The 25817-nt window shown below is 34.5% G+C and overlaps 3 protein-coding genes across 5 annotated transcripts in view; all 3 read left to right on the top strand.

Moving 5' to 3' along the window:
• Positions 1-24519, top strand: part of LOC144974947 (uncharacterized) — a 44314-nt gene extending 19795 nt beyond the window's left edge. The window contains exons 12-19 of one of the 3 annotated variants that reach the window (XR_013645835.1): positions 1931-2093; positions 8425-8577; positions 10861-10898; positions 12989-13068; positions 13938-14135; positions 15560-16005; positions 21478-22170; positions 24349-24519. Coding sequence is in view for 2 of the 3 variants with exons in the window: in XM_078918488.1 (XP_078774614.1) it covers positions 1931-2093; positions 8425-8577; positions 10861-10898; positions 12989-13068; positions 13938-14135; positions 15560-15670 (743 nt within the window). In the remaining variant the exon portion in view is untranslated. Of the gene's footprint in view, positions 1-1930; positions 2094-8424; positions 8578-10860; positions 10899-12988; positions 13069-13937; positions 14136-15559; positions 16006-21477; positions 22171-24348 lie in introns of those variants that run through there. The other 2 variants (XM_078918488.1, XM_078918486.1) reach the window with 2 other exon arrangements.
• LOC144974949 (uncharacterized) lies at positions 3778-6694 on the top strand. The gene is made up of 4 exons (XM_078918490.1): positions 3778-4927; positions 5359-5636; positions 5917-6004; positions 6406-6694. The coding sequence occupies exons 1-4, from the start codon at positions 4499-4501 to the stop codon at positions 6682-6684; spliced, it is 1074 nt and encodes a 357-aa protein (XP_078774616.1). The 5' UTR covers positions 3778-4498; the 3' UTR covers positions 6685-6694.
• On the top strand, positions 16003-19648 carry LOC144974948 (uncharacterized). The gene is made up of 3 exons (XM_078918489.1): positions 16003-16657; positions 17178-17323; positions 17846-19648. The coding sequence occupies exons 1-3, from the start codon at positions 16582-16584 to the stop codon at positions 18866-18868; spliced, it is 1245 nt and encodes a 414-aa protein (XP_078774615.1). The 5' UTR covers positions 16003-16581; the 3' UTR covers positions 18869-19648.
• Positions 24520-25817: the final 1298 nt, after the last annotated feature.

Below are 25817 nucleotides of genomic sequence, written 5' to 3'. Positions count from 1 at the left end.
CACACAGCTTATCACTATGATAAACCTATACCAAAACTCAAAGGGAGAAAAAAAGTAGTTACATTGGTTCGGTTGTGACATTGGATGTTGTTTGTTTTAAATTTGGTTTCTCTTCAGAGAGCAATGGCATTCTGTAGAGGAATAAAAATATTTAAAGTGGTAAAACAAAGTTTTAGAATGATATGATTTCTTACTGTTTAGAAATGGAGTCCATTTTTTTTTTGGGACCTGTCTTTAAGTCAAAATTTGAAAAATTATTTTTATCAGTAAGATCACTTTATATCTTTGTTAAACCACTTTTATCTCTTCATTCCTTGAAGTTATCTCGCTCTAGCTCAATTTGCGTGAAATGTCCTTTGCCTGTATTGTTCCCATCCAAAGCCTCTCCATTTTCACTCTTTCGTTAGTATTTTGATGGACTATTTTATGACTTGTGGAAGGACTGTATTTTATGACTTGTGTTCTTATTCAAGCTCCATGTTTGTGACATTACCCTCCCTTGCAAGTCCAGAAATTTCATAACAATTGATTGATACTCAATAGGCGTCCATGGTAGAGCTTTCAGCAGAGTAAAATAGATGTCTTCTTTGTATGATTTGATTGAATGATCTGACTGGTGCATAGTCGCAACTGGGTTTTCTCGTTATGAATATTTCAATTGCATGCACAATTTTAAGTATCCCACAACAGTTCCTTCATAATCATACTAAGGACTTCTTGAATCCCCTTGTAGATCTAATCAACACAACTTTAATGCCCACCCCTTAACTTCTTAATTTCATTGTTGTTGACTTGGACTTCGGGAAATTAAAAGATTTTTTATTGCTAATTCATCATTATAAAATAAACTGGTAATTTCATTTGTATTCTATTTGATTTCTTATTAAGCATTTTCATTTACAATGCTTATATGGGCGTTAAGAGTAATGTTGTGCATATTTTAAAAATATTTTCTTTTTCTTTTGTCTATTGTTCTAATTTTTGTTCCATGTTTTTTTTTTGTTTTTTTTTTTTTTCGATTAAAAAAAAATTCCTTTGCCATCCCTTTTTTAATCGAAAAGAGAAAAAGTAGTCCTTCAGAGCCATTATACCCATGGTGCCAGAGTTTATCCCGGTTTCTATAGTGTGAAACTGACAATAGCAATTGCTTGCTACCCTTTGTATAGCTGGGTGGGGGTCCTACCTCCCATAGTGGGCAGGGAGGTACTTTCTGTGTTTTCTATCCCCTATATCTGTTTTTCAACTTGCTTTCTGTCTTGTCTTAGAATGTTATGCACTGTATTAAGTTTTGTATAAATATTCTATATGATTTGTAAACATTTGAGTGTATTCCTCTTAGTGGGGACCTGTGCTTGTGTCTGGATGAGACTTTTGGGTGATCTCAAACTAAGTATTTTGATAGTGTACTCTTGGAATCTACATCTGTTTCCTATTTGAACCAATTCCCCTTTGTCTTCCTTTTTCTTGGGTGCTTTAATTGTAATTCTAGAACTTTTGACTTTCCCATTTTCTTCTTTTTTACTGGCGCTGATATGACCTTAATGTGTTGCTAGCGCCGTAAAACCCTTAAAAACAAAAAACAAACCCTTTGTATAGGACGCTAGTCTATCGCAAAGTACTTTCCACCAGATGTTACAGACTCAGCTACCCAGTCGGTCTCTGCTGAATGGACAGTGGGGTCAGAAAAAATCTGGACTGCACCCAGAATCGATCTTGGTCCCTTTGCGTGTGAAGCGAGTGCTCTACCAACTGAGTTATTGGGACCCCCTTTTGATCTCTAATTAAGCATTTTCATTTTCAATGCTCATATGGGAAGAAAGAATAAAGTTGGGCATATTTTAAAAATATTTTCTTTTGTCTATTATTTAAAAAATTCCTTTACCATCAATTTTTTAATCTAAATACACCTTTTTATGGTTTACCTGGACAGACAATTTGAGGAAGACCCCTCCAAGACGATTGATGCATGAAGCTGAGTGTATAAGGTCTCCTGCAAGTGTTCATTTCAAATTGGGGTCACCAAGGGGAAACCACAATGAAGTGGTCACTCTGAATGGAAATGCTTCAACGTCATCTGCACATGGCACAATCAAGTAAACAATTTTATCATGAAATCAATTGATAGTTCGTGCTTAATCGTCACGTGACTTCTTGTTGCTATGTGTGTCAAGCTAAAGGCTTGGATGCCTTTTTTACTATAATTTCATAGTACGAGTCATCATCATCCATCATGGCTTGTACTCTTGAGCACGTTGCCGGTCATCTGTAGTGTGCATGAAATCTGCGTTGCTTTTAAAATCACTTTTGGCTATTCTTAGGTTATTTAGAAATATAATTCTTTCCTTCGGTCATCCCAGATGTTACCAACTTTGCTATTTCATCTTCTCCACACATGTCCCAGAAACCGTAATTGCCTCTTTCTGATGGTATCGATCAACATTCTTCCCTTCCTATCTTCGCCAACACTTCCTCGTTCGTATACATATCTCTCCACGATAACCTCAACATTTTTATATACATCCACATCTCAAATGCCTCTAACCTCCTATTATAGTCGTTGTCAAGTGTCCACGTTTCACAACCCATATAAAAGGGTACTTATAACATATGTTTCCACTACTGTAATTTTAGAACTTTTAACTATCCCAATTTCTTCCTTTTTACTGGTGCTGATATGACCTTAACGTGTTGCAAGCGCCGTAAAACCCTTAAGGGGCGGTTTGGGTCTAATTTTGAGAAAAATTCGTCAAAAAATCGATTTTGAGATTTTGGTGGAAAACGATATTTTATTATCTTATGAATAATGTAATCGAAGTGCATTTCCTCAAAATATATTATAAAGTTACAAAAAACACGATAGAAAAGGGTATATGCAGTCAGAAAATTGTGAAAAATAGAAAGGGGGTGTAAAACTTCGGTAACTTTGGGCCTTGACAACGTCATGTTTTACCACTGTAGTCATACCAAGTTATATATCGTTGGAAAGCTAAAAGCAAGCTCTTTCGATATCAATTGAATTCAATGTGCTGATTTCATGACTTTTTGACTCAAGGCCCTTTACAATGGGAGATCTTTCTACTAAATCTAGCCATTTTATTGGCTGTTAAATATAAACGTGCCACGATTGGCCACACAGCACATTCCTATGGGGTTGCCCAGTGACTTTCACCCACAATGCAACACGAAATGTAAACATCTGTGATAAACAACGCTTTGCCTCGAAGACGCTTCCTTCAGCCGATACGCCTTTTATGAACTTGTTATTGCTCGTCTACAGTTTCCATCAACATTTTTATTTATATAAACTTTGGATCAACGATTTGCTAGCGCAAGGTGAGTGTTACACCTTTTTTTTTTAGTGTTTACCAAGCCGGTAGCACGAAGTTCTCTTCGCTTCGGCAGGTTGAAGTAGAGTTGAAGTTGAACTGGTGTCGATGACAAATCCAAAAGCTTTGGTTTAGATAAGACGATTGGAAGTTTTAAGATTATATTTTATTGAAGGCCCTACGTTCTATGAAAAAGGAATAATGATTAAGTAGTATATAGATTGCTATCAGTCTCAAATAAATAAATTCTGCATTCAATATCACTCTCCCTGTACCTTTCTCTTCGCTGTCGTTGCATCGAAGAATGCCCCCCCCCCCTTTTCTCTCTCTCTCTCTCTCTCTCTCTCTCTCTCTCTCTCTCTCTCTTCTCTCTCTCTCTCTCTCTCTCTCTCTCTCTCTCTCTCTCTCTCTCTTTTTCTCTCTCTCTCTCTCTCTTTCTATCTCTCTCTCTCTCTCTCTCTCTCTCTCTCTCTCTCTCTCTACCTATCTATCTATCTCTATCTATCGATCGATCGATCTGTCTATCTCACTGTGTATATATGTGTGTAAGTATGTCTAACTATATTTTCGCAAAGATAAATGAGAATAAGTGAACATTTTTTTTCAGGTTTTGAATCATTTTATTATTATGATTGGGCTTAGATACATGTATTCTGGAGTTTCATTGCAAATTATCATTTCCGAATAGAAAGGAATTAAATGTTAATTAGTTGTGCACTCATTTCAATGAGCATAATCATTGATATTGATTTTTAAACTTTTTTTTGCCAGAATGGCACTTAAAGCTAGATCCAGCCAATGCAGAAGAAGCACATTGGAGCGTCAAGCTAAAAACAGCAAAAGCAAGATCTACATTAAATTATGATTCACAACCAACATTACAACAACCTACATCTCCACCACCATCACCATCCACACCTTCACCATCTACATCATCAGCAACTTCACAAACACCTGCTCCATCAACAAATGTCACAGCCTCTGCAAAAAAATTTGGATTTTGCAAAAAGGAAGCAAAGCCAACTTTGCAACATAACGAGTCTTTTACTACCACAATAGTTCATCTGGAAACATTGTAGCCTCTATTTGAAAATGTAAGATGTGCTGAATGTCAGGGACATGTCACCCTCAAGCAGGACAGCTCATTGTCAAAAGGCCTTGCTGTCCAGCTTATGGTCATTTGCCTTGATTTTGGCATTACGTGTGGGAGCACTCTAACATCCAGAATGGTGACGTCGCAGGCTCCAGAGGTGAATAGATCACTTGTGGCATCATCATTAACAATTGGAATTGGCCATCGACAACTTTCAAAGATGTGCGAAGTTATCGGGATGCCGTCGCTGAATACCAAAACATACCATGCTATTCAAGACCTAGTGCATCTCCGCGCTTTGAGGACGATTGAGTCAACCTGCTCAGAGGCGAGGTCCATTGTTAAGGAATTGTATGAGGCAGATGAGAATGGAATACGGAATATTATCGTCAGCTTTGATGGGACCTGGCATAAACGGGGTCACACCTCTCTGCATGGGGCAGCTGCTGTATTCTGTTCCGTGTCTGGCCTCATCCTTGCCACTCATGTCATGTCCCTGTATTGTCAGGTAATTATTTGATTATTCTATGTTATTCTTTGCCATGTGATGTACACAATTTGTATAATTTTCACTCCTGTATATAATAATTTCCAGTAGAATTTAAACAAAAATATTTTTAAAAACCCTGAGCATGTATGTTTTGCAATATCAACTGAAAGTGCTCAAAGTGCTTTACAAGGATTAATACTTAACATGTAGGATAAGACATGATGCATGTTCTCATTTTACACCTGAGTATGGTGAAAGAATGCAAGTAAAGAGCCTTTCCAGTGGACTCAAACCCCTATCCAACTGATCTGAAGGTGAGGGTCATACCAGAAGACTACGCAGTCACACAAATATGAAGCTAAATGATAAAATAAGTCATATGCATTTTATATAATGAAAAGTCATGGATAAGCTTCATGCTAACCCTAATGTCTTTTTGATTCCTTTAGATATGTGTGACCAAGAAAAGTCAGATGGAGGAGGAGGACTTTGAGCAATGGTTGGAGGCTTATGAAATCGAATGCCAAAAAAATTACGAGGGATTCTCTGGTGGCATGGAGGTTGAAGCTGCCAAGATTTTGTGGTCAAGGTCCCTGAAACATGGACTTCGCTACACCACCATGATTGGCAATGGTGATTGTAAAACTTACAACACACTCACTACCTTGGCTCCTTATGGCGACATTCCATTTTCAAAAGCGGAATGTGTCAACCATGTTGCTAAGCGGTTTGTTTCATTTTCTTTTTCTTTATAGTTGTTTTAAAACTAACTTGTTGCGCCAAAAATATCCTCACAGTATTTGCAAAACTAAAAAATAAACCCAATATTTTTCAAAACTTTTGAAAGCAAAAAGAGTCTAATAATCTGCCTAAGTAACAATAAATATTTTTTAATTTCGGTCTTGTGACGTTATTGTAGTAGAGATCTATCCAATCAAAGAAGTTAAGAAAAATGTTGATGTACGGTATAAATAAATGTTGTTTATTTTCTCTTTCAATGATGACAGACTTGGCACACGCTTACGGAATGTCGTAAATGAGGAAAAGAAGAGGGGAGTTACACATGGTGGCAGAGGCGAAGGGACCCTCACTCAGGTGAGCATTCTAGTCTATAAATTTTACCTTTCACGGTAATTGAAGTGCAGGGCAATTGCTTCAGGATTGAACATATAAGTAAGAACAAGTTTTGAAATTGGTAAATGAGGAAAAGAAGAGGAGCAGTACACTTGGTGACAGAGGCGAAGGGACTCTTACTCAGGTGAGCATTCTGATCTATAAAAGTTAACTATCACGGTATTTGAAGTGCAGAGCAATTGCTTCAAGATTGAACCTATAAGTAAGAGCAAAATTATATAAATGTTAGATGCTAAGTTTTGAAATTTTATAGTCACTAATGATCAAAGTCAATAAATCAAATCGTCTACCAGATCAATATTATAATTCTTCCCCCCCCCCTCCCCCCACCCTTTCCCAACCTTGTTTCTTTCTAATTACAGGAAAAAATTGGGCGGCTTCAAGGCTATTATACCAAAGCCATACGAAGCAACAACACTTCCGTTCCTGCCATGAGAGCGGCCATTTGGGCCACATTCCATCACTGCATAAGCACAGATGATGAACCACGACATCACTCGTGTCCAGGAGGCCCTACAAGTTGGTGCTTTTTCAAGCGAGCTCAGGCCGAAGGAAAGAAGCCCCAATCTCATCTGACTCACCTCTCCTCATATCTCAATCCTACTGTCGCCCAGTATGTAGAGAAAGTGTACCACACTTGACGGATGAGGACCTCCTTTCGCGATGCCTCCTTGGGAAGACTCAGAACGCTAATGAGAGCTTTCATTCTCAGCTGTGGTTCCGCTGTCCAAAGCACATATTTGTTTCACGGATCAGGGTTGAGGTGGCTACTGTCCTTGCTGTTGGGGAATGGAATAAAGGCTCCATAGCAACACACTCCCTCATGTGTAACATGGGTCTTGAGGTGACTTCCTCAACTATCAGAACTGGTCAGAGGCGTGACCGGCGTCGCCTGAAATTGGCCGACATAGCAACAGATGTCGTTGCCAAAAAGCGGAAGGAGGTCCAGCGTGAGGCTAAAGCTAGAGAAGCTGAGAGGGTGGCAGAGGAGGAGGAGAGGAATGGGGGGGCTTCCTATAAGTCTGGGGCCTTCTAAATTCATTATATCTGTTCAAATGAGTGAATGTCGTCTGTGTATGTGAGTACCATTATTTTCAATTTTTTTACCGAATTATTTTGCGAAAAGTATAAGTGTTGTAATAATTTTAAAGTCATAAATATTAAAAGCATGCCTATTAACCATACTGTATTATTGTAGCCCATAAAATTATGAACATTTTGATGTGTCATATGCCCATGTTTTGTTTATAAATTTTATCTGGTTCCACAAAGAAAACTTATTTTGCTATTTTCTCAATATGTCATTTTTTTAGGGGTATGGGAAACTGTGTCAAACGTTTCTCAGTGTCTATTCAATGAAATTGTCAAAAAATTTGTACAGTTATCACATAGATAATGTATTGTGTCACCATAGAGAGATTTTTTTGATAAAGGTTGTGTATTTTGACTTATAATCCAAATTATACATTTTTTTGGTCAATTTGTCGGAAAATTTTGGATTCGCAGAATTTTCCAACTTCGTAATGTTCTAATAAAAATTCTAAAAGCTAAATCAAAAAAAACTCTCTATGGTGACACACTATTCTATAATGATGATAAGCTGGAAGAATATGGAGGTTATTCTTTCATTAGTTTTTGTGGAACGTTCGCCACAAGATTGTTATACTTTTTGATGCGAGACCCCCGAATTAGCCCGCGAAATCGGCAGCAACGCAGATAGTGCATTTTTTTCACCAAAAATGTTTTTTATCCCATAATGATAATACAGAATGATTAAAACCACCAAATATAGGTTATTAAAAAAATTTTTTAAAAGACCCAAACCGCCCCTTAAAAACAAAATAACAAAACAAAGATTTCGTTTTAATCAGTTCAATAATGAAAAATAATACTTAAAAAGTAATCCTAAAACCAAAGGTTTAGCTGCAAAAGAATTTGCTTGTGGGGACAAAGTATCAAATGTTTTTATCAATTATTAAATTATTGAAAGGCATACTCTATTGTCAGAGAGTTTGTCATTGAATGTGGAGAAACAAAAAATACATTTTAAACAGCTAAGAGAATGCCATTGTCTTTTATGAATGCTGTTGTCTTTTATAAGAAGATGATAGATGATGTCTCAGATGAATCTTTTTTTTTAATGTCATTGATTATTGAGTTGAAAAGTAAACTATCAGGACAGTATGTTCCTTCAAGAATGAGTCTTAAAATCATGTAAATGGCAACATTTTAAAAGTAATTGAATTATTAGATCATGTAAACCATGAGCTATATATGATATATATTATATATATATATATATATATATTATATATATATATATATATATATATATATATATATATATAATATATATATGTAAGTTATATCTTGTTCAATAGATCAAGAACAAATTTTTCCAACATGGCAACAGTTGATGATAAACCATATCCAGCCAATAGTGTCAATTCCAAGTTCTCGCAGCAAGGGGACCACATTGAAAAAACGCCCCTAAATGGAAGTCTTTCACCGTTATCTGTATATAACAACACTAGGTAATGTTTCAATAATAATCATAGCTTGTGAATGTTGCAATAATTTTACTTTTGTTTATTTTTCTCATCACGTATTATGTCTCTTGTCAAACCTGCTACTTATACAGATTTTATGGGTTAGAAGTTTAAATTGAGCAAAATTGTGATTTTTCTTCCAAATTCGGATATCTCACCCAAAGCAAAATTGGAGGAAAATGATTGAAAATGTTGCTATGATTGCAAGAAATAGATATGTACCAAACTGCATGACATTACATCAATTCTAAAGCATTTTATAATGGCAATTCATGGAAATAAAGGTAGAAACATTTGTATGAATTTTTCCTTAAATTCTGACTTTCATTGGAAAAATATGCAACTTTTTTATTTATTTATTATCCTCACCTCATTTGGTTATATTCCACCAATAACCAAATGAGAGGATGGTAAATAATTTGCTGCAAGAAACTGTCAACCAACTTTTTAATTGTTGCTTAGGATAGGTCTATTTCATGATTTCTCTGTCATGTTGATATACATTTTATGGTCGCCTACTCCAATCGAAACCACTGAATTGGAACAGTGCTGGTGAATGGTTGTATTTGTGGAATAAATTACTATGCATGTATAATATCTGTAGTTCCATTTATAGTGTTGTAATAATTGTATCCAATGATACAGAGATTTCTTTGACTTTCGTGTCATAATATTCAATATTGCATACCGTCATCATTATGACAGATGTGAAAGGAAAAACACAGATATATAGAACTGTCATTACACACATAACCCATATTCACCCAATATAAATCAAAGACAAATGAAACTTCACCCAATATAGTTAAACACATTGCACAATTTAATCCCATGGGGCATGCTTATCAAAGGCGTCATAACTTGTGCTTTTAAAAATTATTCATTGTTCCACAAGATACCTAATTTTTGAAATCTTGGAAAAAAAGATAACGGAGAATTGGTTATTAGTGACTCAATGACAATGTTGATTATGAAGCTACAATAATACCATTATTAGATAATAAATTATTAAATATACCTCTTCAATAAGACGTTTTTGTTTAAGGTTCATTTTTTTGCAAAAAGGTTGGAATAAGCCCTCAAATTGTTCCAATTAACCAGCGTGCATTCTGATTAACCATTGGAAAGTATATAGAAAAAATTGGTAACTGAAAGATCATTCATAATAAGCAACATTCCAAACACTGGCTTTGACTGTACAAAAAAAATAATAACTTTATGAACATCATTTTGATAAATTTCAATCTTGAAGGTACAAGATGGTGGATGTTAGATGTCTAAATTTATCTCTTTTATTTCTCTGTTACTTTCGTCCCTCCATTAGGCTGTGTATTTATTTTGGAAAATTCAATTATTGTTTAAATTTGTTAATTTTTTTTTATCTTTGTTTATTCTGATTCTGTTTTATAATGTCACATTATGGTTAATATCGAGACCATCCCTTTTTGTCAGTGGTCCTATTCCTATGTCTCTGAGATTAGACTCACTGAAGAGAGGTTGTTCCTTTGCCTTAGTTTTCATTGGCCAATTGGAAGAGAAGCTGAAGTCAAGTTTGACGATCTCATTACCTATCTTTTTCCTGGTGCTAAAATAACTTTAAGATACATCTGTTTTAAGAATAACAAGCCAATAAAGTTGTCAAAATAAAAGGATCTTGATATGTAGTCAATAAGGTAAGGAATAGTTGCTTAGCATTTTGCCATGCCTTAGGTCGTTCTTTTGTCCAACTTGTGTGACATTGGATCCACCTTATTGCAGACAGGACTTGTCATTCAGTCAGCCTGAAAACTTTGAGAATCCGCAAAGAAATGAACACATGCACACTAAAAGAAGAAAAAAAACTTGAGCATTTATATAGCCCAATATCCAAAAATGCTCAAAGTGCTTTACAAGAGGTCCCAAGCCAACAACAACACTTCACGTGTAGGATGAGACACTACACCTGTTACGTGATATTACAATTTTTCTGACAGAGACAGCGTTGTTAACAGCCATTTACTCATTTTACACCTGAGTACAGTAAGAGAATATGAGTAAAGGACCTTTTCCAAGGACTAAACTATGTGCGGTTCAGAGCGGGACTTGAATCATGGACCTTCTGGTCCCAAGGCGAGTGTCATATCACAAAACCACATAGCCACAATATATGCTTAATATGATGTCAAGAGACATTGAAAGAGAACATTAAATTTCATAGTAACTTGTGCCTACAATCAATATGATAATTATTAAATGGCATTAGATTTATGATCTCATTATGTCCCACAGATCAAAAACAGATTCTTCAACTCACACAGCAGCAAATGGTGAGGATGTTTCATTTTTTAATATTTATTTATACTTCAGGGATGTAAATCTTTCAGAATTATTAGGATTTCCTATTTATCACACATTTTCCAGTTTCCCCAAACTCTTTGATATTTCTTAATACCAACAACTCTCATGATAAGAGATACTGCTGTACACGTAGAGAATTTGTACTGTGTATCCAATTTCAATGTACTGAAACACTTAAGGAACACTGCTGTTGTGTCCGTAACGATTATTTGTGTACTTAACAATTCATTTTATTTCCATGACAGCTTCCGAATTAAAATTTGGAAGTACTAATGGTTGCATTGATAGCGTTCGAATTTCCGAATTTTCCTAATTTTAATTCGGAACTAGATTGACATTTGTTGTGTAGACAAGGAGGGTTATTTTTTAAAGGAAATTTTTTAACTGTAACAAGTGAAACAATTGCGCAGCAATTTTTTCACAGTGATGTTTTTTATCAAAAAGAGCAATACAAGAATGGTATTTTTCCTAATTTTAATGTTAAAGATCAATGCACATACTGCCACCTCATCCGCCTAAATAACTGATCAGAGTTATTGTTCGTGGATAAGTTTGTTGTGGAAAGTGGTTCTGTTGTTTTGGATCATTCTATGTAGATGTTACTTGAAGATTATTTCATTTAATTAAGATATTAGGTCACATCTTGTTGGCAAGCTTCCATTGAATAGAAATTATCAGTTGGAAATAAAATTATAAGATAGGCATGATAAATGGTGATATAGATTAATAATAATAATAATATAATAATGATATTAATAATGAATATGATAATAAGAAGAAGAGGAATAATAATAATAAATATGATAATAATAATGATAATGATAATAATCCTTAGTCCCGGGTTCACTTCCATCAGTTGTCCACCTTTCATAGCCTTGAATTCACTCCCCAATGATGTCCACCTTCCATAGTCCCAGGTTCAATTCTTACTGGTGTCCACCTCCCATAGCCCTGGGTTTAATTCCCATTTGTGTCCATCTCTCATAGTCCTGGGTTCACTCCCCATTGGTGTCTACCTGCCATAGACCATGGTTCACTCCCTTTGGTGTCCACTTTCATAGCCCCATGTTCACTCCTCAGTGGTGTCCACCTCCCATAGCCCCGGGTTCAATCCCCACTGGTTTCCACTTCCCATAACCCTGGGTTCATTTCCCATTGGTGTTCACGTTATTATTATTATATTCATATTATTCATTGATGCATTTAAACCTAGATGCTTAACAATGGTTATTTTAGTTTTTAGATATTTTACCTATCAAGTCTGACCATTCGGTGTCTTATTATCTACTATTGCATTTATGACAATATTGACAACCTTCACCACTCTATAAATGAAAATTACAGTCAGTAGTAGTGATCACCAGAATATGTGATTGAACTGTTGTTATAATGTAAATATCTCGCTGGCTATTTTGATTTTATGTAGTTCATTATGGCATTTTACAACATTGATAAGCTGTATATGGTGATTAATTAACATAATATGGCAGTAAGGAATGGGAAGCAATCATGCAAAAGCCAATCACCTAATTTCAGGAAGAAATTACAGTGGTTAAACATACGATATGACAGGATTTGCTAGTCTATTTTTCAGTTGCTTTTAATACATGGTAATATACAGTACCATAGTCTGTATCTGCCTCTAACCGTGCATTCAACAGCTATGATTTCTTAATCATTTTTAGCTGAAACTTGAGATTCAATTTGAACAATGCAAGCGCTATGAATCATATCTTACTTTTGTTTTAAGATAAAAATTAATATGAAATTGTATCTTTTGCTTGCACAGTCAGATATGGATACTGACAAAATGTAAAATTCGGTAAAGAGATAATTCTTTGTTTCAAAACAATAGTGTGGAATATTGTAGAATGTCAGATATCTGAAAGTAGTCATTTTTTAAGTGTAGATTTTACAAGAATTCTAAAAGACACCTGAAAACACTGAGCAAATAAGGCAGGATTGTACTACTTATTATTTACAAGTTCAACAAGTTTTATATTTAGAATTTGGAAAACAATCATTCAAGCTCTTGCTTAATGTCAATGATTTTTCACAGACATACATCAGATGAAGAAGACTTGGTTAGAAGACTTTAAATCGGAAGTCAAAGCTTTGATCAAAGATGAATTGAAGCAGGTAATATTATTAGAAAAACATATTCTTTTTACATACTATGAAATTTGTATTTTGTTATTCCAACTCGCCCAATTTTATTTGTTCTGATATTTGTTATCATCCCTGATTTCCCTCGTTTACCTCTGTTTTCCTGATTTTTTTTTTAGTAATTTAATATTTCTGAAAAACAATCATCATCATCAACCACATCACAACCAATCATCATCATCATCATTAATTATCAGATCTTTATTTAAATTCATGACTTGCTAAAAAAATTTCATGAACATGTTTCTGAAAGGTTGGAAGTATGGTTTACATTTCTGCTTACAAAAATGAATTGTTTTAAACAATAGCTACTCAATATTTGGTTTACTCACAAAAAAATACATTATTTGTTATGCTTTCAAATGATGAGCATACTGAGCGTCAATATAAACTGACCAGAACAGCCGTGCCTTCCGTCCTAGAATTTCCGGATTTGTACCGGAAATTTGAAAAAAAATAATGGCTGTCTTGGAAAATTTAGAAGCTTACTTTTTGTACCGGAAGTTGAAAAAAATTGACCATTATACTACCACCGCATCATCATCCCTACCACCATTACAACAACTACCACCACTACTACAACAACCAGCACGTCATCATCCCTACCACCACTACTACAACTACCACCACTGCATCACCATCCCTACCACCACTACAACAACTACCACCACATCATCACCCATACCACCTCCTCTACAACAGCATGGATGCTAAATCGCTGGTATTTGCTGTAGAATTGGATTTGATTTGTTGCATTATAATTTTCTTATTCTTATATTTTTGTAAGAAGCTTTCTGCTATTGCAATGTCACAATTTTTTTTCATGAAATTCAATTCTTTAGCCTCAGTTGGTTGACAGATCGTCAAGAAGCATACAGATAGAGGATGGAAGTCAGCAGAGTGAAATACAGCCTCACCTATTCCAAGAGGAGTATCTACGCAAGCTCATTCGGGATGAATTGGAAACAGTAATGGAGCAGTCCCATCAAGATTATCTCGACCTTCGATTTGACATGTACAAGCTACACTTTGAAATGTGGGTAAGTCAACTATTAACAAGTTGAATGAAAACAATCCGGTTTTGTTGTTTATTGTACACTGTTAAAAGTAATCGTATTTATTAAAATCATGAATATTTACATCTTTTTAATTAAACGAATTTCAATTTGGGGTGGTTATCTAACATTGAATAAAGTATTTTACGTCAATTATTTCAATCAAAGGAACGTATCCACTAGATGAGAAAGGAATAAGTAAAGAAAATTTCTCAATTACAATTAAATCATCATTTAGTGAGTGATTAAAAAGTTATTTTTTATCTTGATTTTTTTTTTTTTGCTTGGATTCAACCTATTGTTCCAAATGAGGATTTGTTTTTATAAAAGCACAGTAAACTTCTCTTAATGTGGTAGCTAACCTCTATCCTTTTCAGTACTATGGTTTCCTTCATTGCCGCTTTGATTTTGATAAGGCCCATGGTTAGTACCTTTGCTATCCTGTTTACACCTGCCTCTGGCGTGTTCTTTATAACGGCTTGTTGGATATTGTGGCCTACTTGTACTATTTCGCGTATGAATGATGATCAAATAAGATCAAACAGAGGTAAAGAGCAGTAGCCTTGAACATCTTTTCATATTTTAGAAATTCAGCTTAATATTCATTATGGCTAAAACTCATCATTTTATCAACAAATAATTTTTTATCCACTGTGAATTTGTTATTTGGTTATTTTTGCTTTGCTTTGTTTTTTGTTGTTACGTTTTGTTTTATTTTGGGTTTTTTTGTTGTTCTTCTTTATATATGTATATATATACATATGTATATATATACATATATATATATATATATATATATATATATATATATATATATATATATATATATATATATATATATATATATATATATATATATATATATATGTATATCCACTGTGAATTTGTTATTTGGTTATTTTTGCTTTGCTTTGTTTTTTGTTGTTAGGTTTTGTTTTGTTTTGGGTTTTTTTTTGTTCTTCTTTATATATGTATATATATATATATATATATATATATATATATATATATATATATATATATATATATATATATATATATATATATATATATACGTTGTTTCTTTCATCCATGATGGAATCTTCAGGGAGGTATTCTGTCTTGTAGCGAATACCTCCCTGAACATTCAATCAGGGATGAAACAATGTTGTAGGAGGATATAATAGAATGAGGTTAGAATATATATATATATATATATATATATATATATATATATATATATATATATTGATACAATTATTATTGTTTTTTTGGTCATTTGTTTTTGTGGTGTTTTGGGGTAGGTTTTTTTGTTTGTTTGTTTATTCGTGTTTGCTTTTGTTATGTTGCTTTAGTTTTTCTCCTTTCTGTTCAGACAATTAAGTTTAATTATAAAAGGTTTTTTTTCCTTTCTTTTCTAATCTCGTCAGTGGTGGCTGGACCACAGATTTAGTGAACAACTTAACAACCCAAATCTGGTGGAACAGATAAACAGACTGACAGAGGAAGTCAACAAGCTTAGAAGGGGATACAGATACTGAAACAAGTTAATTTGGCTGATTTGTGAATTATTCAAATAGAGCCTGAATTCTCTACCAACCCTGTTTCCATTTGGTAGCTCAATCTGTTAGATCTTCTGGAAAGTATTTTGTGACAGATTGACAACTATTCAGAGTACAACTTCTTTGCAATGGAACTTTTGACTCTGGAGGGCTTCTTATGAAGACTAATATTCAAATATTGTGCAAGCCCAATCATATGTTCCTCAAATCTGTTATGTGAGAGAATAAATTGTCTTGCGGACATCAGGGAAAGCACTAAGTCTTAAGTCAATCATTTGTAAGTGTTCTTATCCAATGAAAAAACTTAACAGTAGGTACCGCAAACTGCCGCATAACCTGCATTGAGAGCGTTTTTCGTTGATTTCACAATAAATTCACCTTGTTGTAATTTATTTACATTTCGACCATTTTTAAAATGAATGGTATCAGTGAAAAGATCAAGAAAAGCCCTTTCCAATGGTGTTATTTTTGATTTTATCTGATTCGGTTAATAAAGAAAAGATATCGGATGAAAAATACGACGATCTGACGTTTTCCCCTCGTGAAATCTTGCGTTTTTTCAACATACTGCGTTTGAATGCTCGGCGAATTTGGGCCGTGGTCGTAATCGTGCTGGTTATTGCAGTATTCGATGAAGTAAATCTTAACGAATCTGTTGATACTAAATTCACGATGGTTATAAAATTTTAAGTGACTTTTTTTTCAAACTTTATTCAAAAAACGGGATTTTCAGGGGTTTAAAATGCAAAATTAGAAAAACCGAAACCACCATGTGAAAGATCGTTCAATTCTCTTTTAAAATAACTAATTCAACAACGATTACTTGGTATCGCCCAATTCCGCCAGCGCGATAAGAAACCCGATGCCCAGCATTGAATTTACTCTTTACAATGGCCTCCTGCCTGGAGCACGGCCAGACGAACGGGCTTGGAATTTCTTCTCAAAATGGATCATTAGATCTAAAAGGTGAGTTTTAATGTGATAATTATATCATTAATACTCATAGCTTCATGTATATCAATGTTTTATGTATTTGTGATCTAAATGACTGCAGTTTTTATCCATTTTATGTGTCTGTGGTGTTGATATTACGAATGGATCCTGACTCAAGCCAGACTTCGTGCAACGGGTCAACTTTGACACAACGCGTATTTTTTTCAGAGAAACTAATGCATTAACTATTTAAATATTTCATTAATATGAATGATAACTCAAGTTATTTAGACATGTGCATGGTGTTTAAGCATATTTTCTTTTATCTATGAATATAGTTTTAGTGTCAGTCATGTCGTTAGGGTTAGTAAACAAAATTCAAGATGGCGGCGTCTGTGTAAGTGTAAGGTTTACGAGTAAGACTTAAGAACTTTCAGGGTTGTTTTGTTTTCTTTTTTTCCTTTAACCATCATACCTTCTTTGTGTAGCTATAACCTGTAAACTTTTAAATCAATATAGATTTTGATTTTTTTTCATTTAATATCCATTATAGATGAACAGTATCAAGCTTTGAGCAACACTTTCCTTGCATCTGGAAAAGGTCGTCGCCCAAACCTTCCCCCATCCATTGTTGTTGACAACAGATTACTCTTACAGCTTCATTTGCTGAAACAAGAAGGAGGATGTTCCTGGGAAAAAGTAAGTTGCAACTGAGTGGTCATGAGTTTTTATCCTGTACTAGAGATTACGCAAAATACATTTTCTCCTCCCTCAAGTTCAGGACAGATGGTAACAGCAATACTAATGTTCATTGAATTTTAATGTCTTTGCTTTTACTTTTATGTGTTCAAGATTTTGACTTGTAAGTTTAAGGATTGAAACATGCTCAACAGGAATAATCAAAGCATAATTTTCTATTATTATAAAAATCACAGACATGAATAGCTTGTTAACTGTGCTAGGTAGGTGGGGTGGGGAGGGGTGCACATAACGGCAGCCTTAAGCAAAACATCAGTCTCCAATAAGATAAGGAAAGTTGTGTTAAGACCATTGCGTCTGATTGGTCTTGTCGGGGTGCGAACCTGGGGGGACATCTCGATCTGGACTTCAGAACAAAACCAGTGGTTACAACTGCTTGCAAGAAGGAAGTAAGTTCAGTTTACAAAACAGTGATTGGTAATTTGATTTTGAAAAGAAAAATGTTTTCTGTCTTTATTCCAGGTCGATTCATGGATGGCGCAGATAACACCAGCATTTGATGCCTGCGTTGGTGTGAGGAATGCCATTGAAAGGAGTTTGTCGTCCTGGGAAAAGTTCACTGACGGGGATGATTGTGCTGGTTTCCTCAACAATCCGTTGGACTTATCTGCCATTTCTGACGATTTGACTCTATTGGGAATCAACAGACTGAATGTGAGGGCAATACCCGAAGACTTTTTTCTTTCATCTATCCTTACAAACAAAGGTATAATTGATCTATACCAACACATCAATTCGATGAATTATTCTATGCAACTTTTTTGGTCTTGGGTAGATATTTTATTGCATAAAAAATTTTCTCTAAAGGATATTGAAAAACATTTTTCCTCTGTATTGAAATTGTATAAAGCTAAGCAAAGAAATAAACATCGTAATGCTGATGCCTTTACCTCATTTTTATGTGAAGAATTTACTATTAAATTTATTCCAGTACAACAGAAAGAACCCTCTCTCGTAAAACTCTCCAATTCTTGTACTTGTAATACCAATAATTTAAAGGCAAAGATTGATACCCTACAGAAAGAAATTATAACATTGAAGTCTGTAATTACTGATTTGCATGATGAGCGTACTTCTTTAAATGTCAAGTTTCAAGAATTAAAAATCAAAAGTGATAAAGCTGAGGAAGATAGAAAAAGAATAAATGATAAATATTTGGATGTTAAGCGTAAAGCAAGAGAAGTTGAATCTTCAAAGACCAAAGAAATTGATAATGTTAAAAATGAATTGAATAATTTGTCCTCTATCAATAAGCAATTAAAGCATACTATAAAATTACTTGAGAAAGAAAATAAGAACAATGATGATTTTGAGAGTTGTAAATGTTCGTTTCAAGATGTTGATGTTGTTTCTGTTAAAGAGCCTTGTAAAAATGCTTATTCTTCTGCCATGCGGTCTGTAGTTATTGATTTGATGTCAAGGGTAGGGGTGTCTGCTGACAATGTTAAGCATTGTATATCTACTATTTCAAAATGTCTAGTTTAATTACAGTTTTGATCATTTGCCTTGTGCCAGAACATGTAACAATATTTGTGAAGAAGCTAATGTTATTTGCCATTTACAAAATGCTGAAGGCGTCTTGAACTCTTCTAATGTTACTCTTCATTCTGATGGTACATCACGAGACCAGCAGAAAATTGTAGGCCATCAAGTGTCACTAGACAATGATACAACATTGTATTTAGGTTTTAGTCCTATTGCTTGTGAAGATGCCAATAGTCTTCTGGATTTGACAGTCAATATGTTGTGTATATGATGTGTATAGTTCTTATTCAGATATTTCCACTCATGATGTTTTAGATAATTTGTTAGAAAAGGTTACTAGCACAATGACTGATAGGGCCTCTTGTATGAAATTGTATGATTCAAAATTGAATGATTATATAAATGAAAAACTTGGTCGAGGTGTTCAAATTTCCTTTTTGCATTGTAACGCTCACTTCCTTTTAGGTATGAGTGCTGCTTGTGAGACTGCATTGTCTAATATTGAATGTCAATTGGGTGATGGGGATGGTCTTGGGAGGGATAGAGAGTCAATGTTTGCTAGGTTCCAGTCAGATGATATGACTGCTACATCACGGACAATCAAACATGCATGTGATTTGCTTGGTCCCAGGGGTGATCAGAAGAATGGTTATCGGGTTTACTGGTTGACCCATTGTCCCAGCTCTTTAATTCCATCATTCAAATCTAATCGATTTAACTGTTTTTATGCAGCTGCAGCAGCATTGATTTTTCACCACTCAAGCATTAAGGTTTTTTTTTCATCTAGCATTTTGCCAGAGACCATTAATCAGAAAATGATCAGTTTGAGTTATGACATTTCAGATCCCACCATTATGTGCTTGATATGTGTCATTGCTTTACTTTATGTTAAGGTGACTGGGCCATATTGGATTTTGTTGACAAGCAGTAAAGTGAAATATAATGATTTTTATTTGTATGTTCAGAAAATGTTTGCTTTTTTCCAAGATCCTTCTTGCCTTATGGATGATGATTTTGTCTGTGTGTTTGGTGAAGAATTTAGACTTTCTAGTCCTACTGTTCAAGCAATCAATGTTTTTGTATCAAATTGTAATGATGATCAATTATGTATTATGAGAAATGCCATTGTCACCATTTGTACTGAACTTGTTGCTGTAACTAAACGACAGTTAGCAGACTTTTTAGATGGCTCATTTAGTTCAGCATTGCCCGCTGAAATTTCTTCTAAGTTAGCTCATTGTCCATTGACTAATTTGATTGGTGAAAGTGCCTTTGGTGACTTCGATTTTGATGTCCACAAAAGAAGAAATTGTTCATTGTTTAATCGTTCTAGCATTCATATGTCTAAGCGAAATGATGTTGTTGATTTTATTGCAAGTAAAACATCTAATGAAAGAGATAATCTTTTCAAATTTAGTAGATCATATGCTCCATGTTTAAAGAAAAGGAAAGTAGAAGAGGAAGATAAAGTAAAGATACAAATGCAAGAGAAGATGGTTGAAAACCAAGAAAAGAAACTCCAAAAAGAAGTTAAATCAATCACTATCACATCTAATTTAACTGCTGTTTTAAAACAACATGGTGGTCCATGCACCAATGTTGATAATGTAAATACTCTTTATAAGAAAGTGCAGGGATATTTTTCCAAAAAACAAGCTATAGAAGCATTTCGCAATGAAATTAGATTTCAGAAAGCGATATGTCAAAAGACTAAATTAAAGTTGTCAGGCAGTTTGGATGATCTTTTTGTAATGCTTACTGCTCATTTTGCCAGTGTTCAATCTAGTGATACCAATGATAATTGCTAATTTTTGATCCATCACTCACTATTTTCAAACAGCGGATTGTGTTTCATTTTCATGTCCGTTCGCATAATATTGAAATTAGGGTGTCATTTTCAATTGCTTAGTAGCTAATGGAGGGAGATATATTTGTATCTATTAAATATTTACATGAAATATATACGATATCCCTCGCTTGTGTGGAAACATAAGTGGTTTTAACAATTTCTTTGATTTTTTATGAATTTTCCAAAATGTATGATTTTTTGTAATTGATGATGAATGTGTGTACTTTTATTATGACAAAGTACATTTGGTTGGGTCCATCCCTTCTGATATCCCTTTGCTGTAATAGATCTTTTCTTTAGCTTTAATTTGATATGTATTTGGTTAATGTAGCTTTATTTGTTGTTTTTTTACAAATTTTTGAATTTGACTAAAATTGAAGATTTTCATGTCCGTTCGCAGAACATGGGAAATTGGGCTTTTTCCCATTTTTGATTGAATAAACGACAATTTTATTTTTGTGTCACACCCCTGAAAAAAATTGAGTTTGTTCTCTATATACTTGGGTTCGTACTCAAGAGGTTTTGGGTGTCTGGAGGTTATACATTTTTGTTTGTGGTGTTCCAAAGTTGGTCTCCTGGCCATTGGCGAAAAACGACGGAATTTCAAAAATTTCGAATCGTCATAACTTCCTTAATATTCAAGATACATCCTTGTATTTGGTATCAAAATTCTTCGAATGGCTTGTACTAATCATATAACTAACAATCAACTGCCATTTTCAAGTTTGAAAATTCAGTTTGCGGTACCTATTAACAGTAGCTTTTTTATTCAATGAAAATGCCTGTTTATTTGTAATTTTATCTTGAATATGAGTGATAACATTGACTTAACCAATATCAACTTATATGTAGTTTGTATTTTTTTTTACTCATGTTATATAGAGACATGAATGAGACAATAACAGCAAAGAGGGGAAGAAGGGCCAACATGAGTCCAAATTAAATGAAAAGAATCAATAACCGAATCAGCTCAAATAATGTGCTTAATATAGCAAACAGGCAAACCAACAGTGTTTAGAACTATAACCATAAACTTTCAAAGTATAACTCCAAAACTACCCGAATTTTGGAAATTGATGTCAGACATAAAACCAGACATGGCAAGATTCTGAAATAAAGGACAGTGAAATATTTCCACCAGAAACAGATTTCAACGTGTTTAGAAAAGACAGAGGAAGTAGGTACTGTGGGATGCTGGTTGTAACAACAACGAACCTCTCAGTATTAAAGCTTGGCATTCAAACAAAATCAGAATCGGTGTTTGTAAATATCAAAACAGAACAAGGCCTAATCACTGTGGGCGCTATGTACAGGACACCTTCAAATTCAACTATGGAATAAATAACTGAGATAACATGCTGTATTGATAACCTTGACCTAAAGAATGTACTTTGGTTAAGCAGAGATTTGAACCTGATGTTTGGATTGCAATCAATAACCACCTAAACACAGGGCTGAGAATCTTCCGCCTAAAGGCGGATTTCCGCCTAAATGGTAGTTTATCTCCGCCCATCCCCATCACAATTCCTCCTTTTTCAAATTTTTTTTTTGATAAACAAACACTGATTTTGAGAATTTCTCATATTTTCCGTTGAATTTGCCGTGTCAAGCATTTTCCTCAAAACCACAAAATCACCATTATGTCTTATGTCATATTTTGACACCTGTGCTCAGTCTCGTGAACTGGTGATGGTCCCGTTTGTATGACGTCGGGCCAGACAGAATGGCACCAGATGTCACAGTTGATATAGAAGAACAGTGGTGTTGTTTGATTAGCTAGTTGATGGTTGAAGGGGAAGGGGAGAGACAAATGGGTCTCTCTCTCTCTCTCTCTCTCTCTCTCTCTCTCTCTCTCTCTCTCTCTCTCTCTCTCTCTCTCTCTCTCTCTCTCACACACAACGATCCATTACATCATCTGGTTATACAGAGATAATATATGTATTATAATAAAGTAATGGTGATTGGCTTAGTTTACTCTTCTTTCTTTTTACCTTTGGACTTTAAATTTGAAAGATTCTTGGGTTGTTTATAAGCTGATTAACCACTCGGTTTCGGTAAAAAAAGATTTTGTAGCCTGCTTTATAAAGTAAAAATCAAAACAAAACAACACTTTCTGGCCTTTTATTTGAATAACATTGTAGGCCTTTAACATGTGGAAAGGACAATTCATTAAATGTTTACAAAAAGGCAATTTATGTCTAAGGATAAGAATGGATTTATACTAGTAATAGTAATATATTACATAATACAAATTACAAAACAATGTTCCTGTTATTTTTATACTTTGCTTGTGTTTGATCGATAGACGGAGACATTTTCCTCCTTTTTGACAAATTGCTATTGCGGGTGGTTGGATGGGAGCACCACCCTTGAATCATATACCTATGATGTTCGCATGGGTGTACGATCCGATAGTGATGTCGTTTCTTCTTCTCTTTACTAGCCTATCCTGCTTCTTTGGTTTGTGATTGTATTTTTGACAGGGGATATTTTTTTTCCTGTAAATCCTCTGCCTGTTTGTTCTTGGTTATTTATAATTTAGCTTATGATATCTTTAGGTTATGATTTTGATTGACATTTGTACTATTTTTGTTAGATTGCTTGTTTTTTTGTTTCAGCGGTCTCTCATATAACCTCAATTGTGTTGGAAGAGACCTAAAGCAACAAACAAAAAACAAATTGCTATTATCATCACTGAATAAATACACTCACCAAAACCACTACACATCAACATCTCTACCACCACTACTATTACAACAACCACCACATCATCATCCCTACCACCACTACTACTACAAATAACACCACATCATCCCTACCACCACTACAACTACAACTTCCACCACATCATCATATCACAATTACTACAACCACCACCACACAATCATCTCTAAGACTACTACTACTACAACCACATCATATTCCCTACAACCACCATCACATCATCAACTCTAATACCATTACTACTACAATCACCACCACACCATCATCCCTAGCACCACTACTACAACAAATAATACCACATAGTCCCTACCACCACTACTACTACAACTACCACCACATCATCATTCCTACTACAACCACCAACACATCATAAACCCTACTACCACTACTACAACCACCACCACATCATCATCCCTACCACCACCACTACTACTACTACAACCACCACAACATCATCCCTACCACCACTACTACTACAACTACCACCACATGATCATTCCTACCACAGCTACTACAACCACCACCACACAATCATCCATACGACCATTACTACTATAATCACTACCACATCATCCCTACCACCGCTACTACTACAACCACCACTACAGAATCATCCATACGACCACTACTACTACAATCACTACCACATCATCCCTACCACCACTACTACTACAACCACCACCACATCATCGTCCCTACTACAACCACCAAATGTAATTACACTTTCAACTTTTGAAATTCCACCGAGTCGTGTCAGAAATTGCTGCGAGACAAATTTTGGATTGTGTCTCGGCAAATTTTAGTGAAATTCAAATTTATAGGTTATGGTCGCATGGATGGGTCATGATCTTCACGAAGAAAAATTTCCTCCTTTTTTGTGACCAGTCATTCTCACCCCTGTAAACAGAATAATGTCCAAACATGTACCAACGAAGGAAAGCTCAAGGAAATTTCACCAACCACGGATAAACACTACTGTCAAATGATTATCCAGACGGAAACAAAAGGCATGGAGCAGAGCGAGAAAGTCCAACAATAAGAAAGACTGGTACAATTACACCTGACTGAAAAAAAGAAACACAAAGAGAGAGTAGAAGAGCCTATCATAATTATGTTAAGGAACTTGAGTGAAGACTCAAACAAAAAGCTCTGGAAATTTATTTTAAAAAGTAGGAGGTGCTATTCGGTTGGTATAGCGCCCCTTGAGCATGATCATGTATTATACTCTAATGCAAATGAAAAAGCAGACATACTTAACACTTTACTATCACACCAATAAACCCAGTAGTTTCCCCTGCTGGCACAACCATTTTGGTCTGCCTTGTCAAAATTTCAGTACATGCACTAAAATGCCTATATCTCAATGACTATGGCATAGAATTGCTTCAAATTTTCAGACAACACACTTAAATAAATAAGAAATACATTGGCGTAGTTGCGGGCAATTATTAATGATTAAAAAATTTTTTTTAAATTATCAAATGTTAAATTTTACATTTTTTTTACAAAAAAGTGGTCCTTTTTCAAATTATTGTTTATTATTAAATATTACTTTAAAACTCAAAAAAATCAGATTGAAATGAATGAATCAATAACTTAACATTGCAAAAATAACAGTGTTTCTTGTCATGTGGGTCCATATTCGATTGTGATTTTGTTTTGATTACATGTTTTAGTACCAATTCTGGTCTGCCTTTTCAACATTTTAGTGCATGTACTAAAATGGCCATATCTCAATGACTATGGCATGGAATTGCTTCAAATTTTCAGAAAATACACTGAAATGACTGACAAACACATTAATATAGTTTATAGCTATTATTCAACATTGTTAGATTTTTTTTTTAAATTAAAATTTAAAAAACTTTTTTGAAATTTAAAAAAAAAAAAGTTTTTCTGTTATTGACAAATAATCATTACCTATAATCCCCATAAAACAGATTGCAATGGATGAATAAATAATTCAACATTGCAAATAAACAGTTCTTGTTATGTAACTCCAAATCTGATGGTTTGTTTTTATTTCATGATAATCCGAAAAATCAAAGTATTCACTGCTACTTCAAAATAAAATGAATTTTCTGCTACCTACTCCAAAATAAAATGAATTTTCTCCTACTCCAAAATAAATTGAATTTGCTGCTACTCCAAAAAAATAAAAGAATTTGCTGCGACTCCATACATAGTGTGGAAATTAATTATAATTAAAACATTCACAATCACAAATTTCCAAGAGCCGCTCTGGCTTTTTGATAATCATCTTCCGTGTGATACAGGCGGAAGCACGGTTCCACGCAGAGTGGTGCATTGCATGGTGCACAGTAGTAACTTGTTTGCCTCCTTATCATGTGCTTGCAAACAATACATCTTGGACGC

This window comes from Berghia stephanieae, chromosome 6 (assembly GCF_034508935.2).
Source record: "Berghia stephanieae isolate SIO BIC M18660-M18661 chromosome 6, UCSD_Bste_1.3, whole genome shotgun sequence".
NCBI classification, from domain to species: Eukaryota; Metazoa; Mollusca; class Gastropoda; order Nudibranchia; family Aeolidiidae; genus Berghia; species Berghia stephanieae.
This window is presented reverse-complemented; position numbering and strand designations above follow the sequence as displayed.

Bases quoted from the DNA above. Each gene is read 5' to 3' on its own strand.
- LOC144974949 (XM_078918490.1), top strand. From the start codon at position 4,499: ATGGTCATTTGCCTTGATTTTGGCATTACGTGTGGGAGCACTCTAACA. The intron at 5,637-5,916 runs GTTTGTTTCATT...CAATGATGACAG, and splicing joins GTCAACCATGTTGCTAAGCG to ACTTGGCACACGCTTACGGA. The intron at 6,005-6,405 runs GTGAGCATTCTA...TTCTAATTACAG, and splicing joins GCGAAGGGACCCTCACTCAG to GAAAAAATTGGGCGGCTTCA.
- LOC144974948 (XM_078918489.1), top strand. From the start codon at position 16,582: ATGGCCTCCTGCCTGGAGCACGGCCAGACGAACGGGCTTGGAATTTCT. The intron at 16,658-17,177 runs GTGAGTTTTAAT...TATCCATTATAG, and splicing joins TGGATCATTAGATCTAAAAG to ATGAACAGTATCAAGCTTTG. The intron at 17,324-17,845 runs GTAAGTTGCAAC...TCTTTATTCCAG, and splicing joins GAGGATGTTCCTGGGAAAAA to GTCGATTCATGGATGGCGCA.